Below are 7,159 nucleotides of genomic sequence, written 5' to 3'. Positions count from 1 at the left end.
CATATAGATGTTAATTTAATATGTAGACAGTTAATCGTTTTAAACAATGAAATAAATTTAGGTTCAATATTCTTATCCAAGGATGTTTAGAAATAAAGGTAAAGAATATGATTCTAAGCGTTAGGACTCGGTAACTGAGATATTAAAGTAAAATCTGTAAACTCACAGTTGCCCTACTGGAAGCAGTCATTTGAAAGTTATAAAGCTAACCATGATTCCCTTCCATATACTAACTAAAAATCAGTCATTTGCCAGCACAGCTCTTGCCTGGCAAGTGCAAGGTCCTGAGTTCGATTCCTGGTACCAAAAGAAAAAAAATCAGTCATTTGCAATGTTCACAGCAGCATTATTTGCAATAAATAAAAGTGGAAACAATTCATGTGTCCGTTAATGAATGAACAAAAATATACATAAGTAGAATACTATTCTCCTGCAAAAGTAATGAAATTCTGATACATACTGTATGACACAAAAAAATCCTGAAAATGTTACACTGAGTGAAATAAAATAGATACAGGGGGACAAATATTTTCATGATTCCACTTGGACAGAACCACCTGGAAAGAACAAGTCAAGTGTAACAGTGGATGCCAAGGGTTAAGAAGCAGGGCAGGGCAGAGTTCTTACTGAGTGTGATGAGAAACTTTTTGAGTATAGCGGTGATGAATACACAGCATTATGAATACAATTAATGCCAATGAATTTCTCATGTACAAATGGCTAAATGGTAACTATCATACTATGTATTTTTAACCTCTTAAAAAATAATCACCTGAAGGTATGCTCGCTTGTGACTTGGCATCATGTTTCAAAAAAACTGGGGGGAGTTACACGAAGGCACTGATTAGCAAGTTTCACACTTCGAACATCGTGCTGCTTTTAAGAAATAAAAGGGGCCCGAGCCCAAACCCAGAGACATACTTGTTGCAGTGGTGCTTCAGGTGCTTCTTGTAGCTGTCCTCCTGGAATAGAGTATCCGGGTTGCAGCTGGCCAGCCAGTCAGCATCTTGCATTAGCGGCTGTGTGCTCTGGGCTTTCACTTTTTTCCCCTTCCTTCCCCTCGGCACTGGGGCTGACAGACCTAGAAGCATCATGACATCAGCAGAAGCACAATAGAGGCCTTTTACCCTCCAAGTTTCGAGTCAGAGGTAGATATTAGAAGGTACAAAGCAGGGAAACACAGGGTATACAAAGTATCTCTTTACCAGTGTGTGTTGTAAAGGTTCTTCATGGTTCTCTGTGATCGCAAAGCAGGAAGAGTACAAAGCAAACCTACCAGAATGATTGACCAAGGCTCGAGTCTGGCCATCAGCTGTGGGTGTGATCAGATCCCAGATGAAGCTTTTGATATTCTCATCCCCTTTGTAATGGTTGAGACAGTACACCAGGATGGTTCTGCAGATGGTTTCTACATCATGCTCAGTGAGTTGACGTTTGTAGCGTCCATGGGAAAGGATGTCTGTCCACCGGCCCCAGCTGTAAACCAAATAGCCAGCATGCAGATGGTGCCTCTGACTATAGACTTAGACCTTTACTTTGATAATGAAGCTTTCCCAGGTATAAATTTGGGAACTCTTAGGTCAAAACTAGCAATATTTTATTTCAGGTGATAAGAAAGCAACCCAGGGTGCAAGAGTTAAGCACATCCCCTTACAGAGTGGGCAAGAGTTAAACTCCGGCTAAAATACTTCCTGCATGGCCAACACTGGCTTCCAGGCAGATGCAGCCCATGGCAACCATTTTCAGGACATAAATGCAATCCAAGGACCAAGGTATCCAAGGCTACCCGAGCATGCAATTGTATACTCTCCTTTCTTCTGCTATGGTTTAAAATACTTGGCTGCTGACCAACCATCTGAGGTGACTTGAAGAAAGTGCAAGTACTGCTGAAATCAAGGCTACAACACCAGGGAATATGGTTGGCTGCATTGATCCACCTCAAAGGGGTGCCTTGTGTAAAACTTTGAGGCTCCTTTTTAAACAGGGAATGGTAACTTCTAGGAATAAGAATACTCATAGGAAAGACGTTTAACCAACTCTCAGATCCTCACATGACAAGGGTGGGAGAAGTCTGTGGAGTGGGAAACAACACACTGCTGACCCTAACCACTTGTTTCATCTGGGGGTTATGGGGTGAGAAGATGCAGATGTTGCCTAAGCCATGCTTTCCTCTGTGTGACAGCAGATGGAGCCATCAGGGTGGTGCTTCTGGTGCAAACAGCCCCTCCACTGTCTTCAGTGATAACTGATTTGTTGTGTGGGGGGGGTGGGGGGGTGCAGAGGAGTGGACTCAGGCTCAGGTGCAGAAAAGAGTACCCTCTCTCACCTATGCCCTGCCTTTTGTTCTGGCCTGGTCTCTTGCTACTTCCAGGTCCTCTCTTTGAGTTCCTTCAGCCGAAAGGCTGGCCCTCATCTCTTATGCCTTTGGACTCACGGCATCTCTTCTCTCCATGCCAGTGCCCATACTCCCTCTTCCCCTTGATGATTCACAATGTCCATCTAGCCACAAATGTACATGTCACTTTTTGGAATGACCCATTTTTTTCACCCTTTTCTCCATCTAGCCCTAGAAGTGAGGGGAGGGATAACAGGTAAGGTGTGTTTTACAGGTAAGGTACTTGCTTCTATGCTCCTTCAGCAGAGTGCTGCTCAGTCACTGCATGACACGACGCAAATGTACCGCCATTTCCGCTTGCTTACCTGTCCACCTTGAGCTACCTATGCTGTTTTACTCGAAGCTGTACTCCTGGTGGCTGAGAGTATCCCACCCAGTGTCCAGTATACAGCAGGAGTTCCATGTACAACGATGACTGAGACAATAAATATTCCCTAGGCATCCTCAGCACCAGGAATTACTAATACGTTCCACTGCTAAGGTTTCCAACAAAATCCTCAACATTGATCATTAGGTGGCAACAAGGAAGCGCATGCAAGTAGCAAAGGGCTGAGGTGGGAAGAGTCTCTACCTAGTAAGGCAGGAAATGAATTAGATATGTATCCAACCTTTCAGGAACCTGTAGTCCAGCAAGAAAAACACAACCTTCACCAAGTTCAAATGAGCCCTTGGGTTTCAAATGTGTAAGAAGAAAGAGTCTAAGAAGAAGGATTACTGCTATGGACAATTTTTATAACAGAAAAATATTAAAAGAACATTACATTCATAAAGTTGATTAAAGGTAAAGTGGAAGAAGATTTTGTGTCCAAGTAAATATGGACATGCCATATTTATTAAGCTACAAACCCACACCTCTAGCTTCCAGTGACCTGACTGCATCTGGGAGGATCTGAACACTGAAACACTTCAACCATATGACCCTCATGCTACAGAAAGTTAGAGTGCCTCTACTGTGGAGGCACTCATTTGACTGCACTGAGACAAGTCATAAAAATCTAAACATAAATAGTTTTGCTATAATAAGCAGGAATTCTAACGACTGTGAGTGTAAAATTCCACTTTATGTAGTGAGTCCCTTACCCATAGACAAGCAGATTCTTCTCTACTCTGAAACACTCACTCCGGGCGTAGCCTTGTGATCTATCCTGGGGCCGCCGTGGCTTTGCACAAGGCTTTTCTTCAGAATCACTTTCCAAGTCAGAAAACTCCATCAGCTCATCCTCCTTCACCGCACTGTATAGCCTGGTCTGCTTTCTCACTCTTGGAGTGTCAATAACCAGGTTGTTCTGACAAAAGAGCAGATACACTTGAAACTACTGAAACGGTGACCCTTGGGTTAGATCAGAGAGGTCTTAATGGGACTTCTCACTCACCCTCCCGTTTAAGGCATCAATATCCAATTCAGCCTTCTTAGCCCACTTTTGCCAGAAATTTGGATCATCCAAGGAAATATCTGTCCTATTTCCAGATGCAACAAAACTGGCCTAGAAGGGAAAAACATGGATTACTTTGAGATGATTTTCTCAGAGTCAGAATGCAAAGCAGACTTTGTTTTATTTGCTCCCTCAAATATGGGTAAGTGTGCTCCTCCACTCGTGTCGAATACTGTAGTGGATGAAACTGGGATGAAATGTCCTTCAGGCAGACCAGGAAACAAGGCACATACTGCACCACGGTAAACAACAGGTAACAGAGATGTGTACAGGTACAAGTATCACACAGCGGAGGGAGGACCCCAAATCATTTCAGATAGGGCACTGCTGGGAACTGTGAAGAAAAGGCTCTCCTGTAAGATAATGCTGGGAATATACTTTAAAACACCCATAAAACAAGAAAGCATGTGGAAATGTTCATAGCAGAGCATGTGCAAAGGCTTAGAATAAGAAAAGGAAATGAGGGTACTCAGGGAAGACCAGCCAAAGTATACAGTGGTGACTGAGGCAGGAGCCAAATCAAGCAGAACCTTGTGTATGCTGTTAACAGTCTGAACTCTTATCTTAAGGGAGCCATGAACTACATGTCAATAGGAGTAATCTCAAGATGGACATAATCATATACAGAGTTACATGTTACAGAGATCATACCACTGTCTTGAAGCATGGAGGGTAGCATAGGCCACTGTGGTGACTTGGGGAGGAAAGAAAAACTAAAAACAGATATGGTAAAAATGAAGAAAAGGAGACTATCTAGAAATACATTCTTTTTTTGTTTGATTTTTTTTTTTTTTTTTTCCAGACAAGATCTCACCATGTAGTTCCAGCTGGCCTTGAACTCACTATGTAGCCCAGGCTGGCCTTGAACTTGCAGCAATCCTCCTGCCTCAGCCTCTGGAGTGCTGGGATTACAGGCATGCACCACCAGAAGTATCAGAAAGACATTCTTTAAAATACAAAATTCATGGACGCAGACTCTATATGAAGATATGGGTAGATATAAAGTATTGATGGTGTAGAGAGAGCCAGAAAAATCTCTACATCTATTTCTGGTAACTGAAAAGTGTTACTCAGGTGGACAGGGATAGGAGAGAGAGAGAGAGAGAGAGAGAGAGAGAGAGAGAGAGAGAGAGAGAGAGAGAGAGAGTGTGTGTGTGTGTGTGTTAGTATGTTAAAAGAGCAGAGGAACAAGGTGATAAATTTGGTTTTGCATGTAATGAAATTACACTGCTTATGAAGACTGAGGAAAGAACCTGCAAGGAGGCTGAAAGATAGGGAGCAGGTGGTGGGTGACACAGGCCAGAGAAGGAGGCTTTGTAAACTAAACTAGCTGGGACATCTGGATACCCACAAGCCCAGGGAGGAGCTGGGCCCCTACCTCCTACTCCGCACACAACTCAACCATCACGGGCCTAAATGGAAGAGCAGAAGCTTTAGGCCTCACAGAAGAAAATATAGAAGTAAATCTTTGTGACCTTAGGTTAAACAAAAAAGCTCAGTTACAGAAGAAAACTTGGTAAACTGGGCTTTGTTAAAAGTCTGCAGCATTAAGAGACTAGGAGAAAATATATGCAGTTATATGATATGATACAGAATATATAAAGAACTCCCACCGGATGGCTACATTAAAAAGTCAGAGTATAAAAAAGTAACAGTGAATGTGTGGAGAAAATGGAACTCAAGTACACCGTTGGTGGGAAGGCAACATGGTCTAGTCACTTTAGAAAATAGTCTGGTAGTTCCTTAAAGATTTAAACATTAGTAACTAGGGATGTAGCTCAGTGGTAAGGCACCTACCTAGCATGTGCAATGCCCTGGTTCAATCTCTAGTACTACACAAAGATGGGGCAGCGTTAAACATCAAGGTACATGTGATATAGCAATTCAACTCCTGGAATGTACCCAAGAGAAATGAAATCATACAGCCACATAAAAATTAGTATACAATTGTTTATGGCAACATTATTCGTAATATATATAAAGTCGAAACTATCCAAATTTCATTACAATGGGTAAACAATGTAGATGTTCATTATCAACTGACAAATGTGGTATACCAGGGCTGGGGATTTAGCTCATTGTTTCTGCTGCCTGGCTCGAAAAACGCAAGGTCCTGAGTTCAATCCCTATAACTGCTCCCCACCCCGCAAAAGTACAAATGTGGTATACCCACATAATGGAACTATGGATTCCCACCTTAGCGAATGTGGAACCTTTTCCTTCAGACTCAATGGTAATAGTATGGGTTCGCCGTAGAAGAATCTGGTCAATATCTTCCTCACAAAACTTAGATCCTTCATCCTCTTCATCCATAAGTGCACCATAAGCCCCTTTACGTAGAAGATCCTCTATTTCTTTCTTGGAAAGCTGCTGTACCTGATTTACAGAAATATTTAAACTGATTTAGAATTAGAAGGAAAATGCAGGGCTCAGGATTTAGCTCAGTGGCACTGTGCCTCCCTCGCAAGCGCAAGGTCCTGAGTTTGATCCCCAGTACCAAAAAAAAGGGGAAAATGCAACAAAATATGCTTGAAGTACTGAATTAAAACATCAAGTGCTGAATAATTGTAGTATATTAGCTAAATAAACAAAGGCATCAGATAAATAAATGATTTGAAGTGTTATTTTACCCCATTGGTAGCATTTTCTCTTCCACTCATAGACTGCAATACAGCTTTATCCAGACCAAGCTTCAAACTAGCCTTGTCAAACATTTCTCTTTCATAGGAGTTTCTTGTAATCAGCCTGTAGATTTTCACAGATTTGCTCTGTCCAATTCTATGACATCTAGCCTGAGCCTTGAATTAAAAAAAAAAAAAAAATTAATGGCTATTGCAATGGACAGAATCTCTGAGTTATCCCCAAAATTCAGATGTTGAAATCTTGATCCCAATGTGATGGGATTTGGAGGTCGGGACATAGCCAGGAAACTGGATCATGAGGGTGCCACCTTCCTGATTGGGATTAGCGCTCCTATAAACAAAGGCCAGGGAGTGAACGAGTTGTCCTGTGGCTATGTGAAGACTCAGCAGGAAGATAGCCATCTGTATCATGCAGAGTACCTTTAACAAGAACCCAATCTCACTGGTGCCCTGATCTCAGACTTCAACCTCTAGAACTATGAAAAATACATGTTTATTGCTTAAGCTGTTCAATTTACAGAATTTTATTACAGTAGCCCAAGCTGACCAAGACAACTACCAAAAAAGACAAGACTGATTTGTCAGTAATAAGAGCATTATGACCTAAAAGTCAGAGGTGCAATTTAGAAGAGGATTATCATACTAAGAAATTGCTTCTCATATTAATAAACTGACTACTAGTTGGTTGA

The 7,159-nt window shown here is 41.9% G+C and overlaps 1 protein-coding gene across 8 annotated transcripts in view; it reads right to left on the bottom strand.

Annotated features, from left to right (window-relative positions):
- Positions 1–7,159, bottom strand: part of Chd7 (chromodomain helicase DNA binding protein 7) — a 194,825-nt gene that overhangs the window by 22,436 nt on the left and 165,230 nt on the right. For all 8 annotated transcript variants that reach the window (XM_004842140.4, XM_004842142.4, XM_004842141.4 and 5 more), the window contains 6 exons: positions 6,459–6,626; positions 6,025–6,204; positions 3,769–3,879; positions 3,476–3,681; positions 1,277–1,476; positions 922–1,081 (listed from right to left, as the gene is read on the bottom strand). In XM_004842140.4, coding sequence (XP_004842197.1) covers positions 922–1,081; positions 1,277–1,476; positions 3,476–3,681; positions 3,769–3,879; positions 6,025–6,204; positions 6,459–6,626 — 1,025 coding nt within the window. The remainder of the gene's footprint in view (positions 1–921; positions 1,082–1,276; positions 1,477–3,475; positions 3,682–3,768; positions 3,880–6,024; positions 6,205–6,458; positions 6,627–7,159) is intronic.

Source organism: Heterocephalus glaber, unplaced genomic scaffold, assembly GCF_053883595.1.
Source record: "Heterocephalus glaber isolate CG9 unplaced genomic scaffold, H.glaber_assembly_v1.0 deba00001553, whole genome shotgun sequence".
NCBI lineage: Eukaryota > Metazoa > Chordata > Mammalia > Rodentia > Bathyergidae > Heterocephalus > Heterocephalus glaber.
This window is presented reverse-complemented; position numbering and strand designations above follow the sequence as displayed.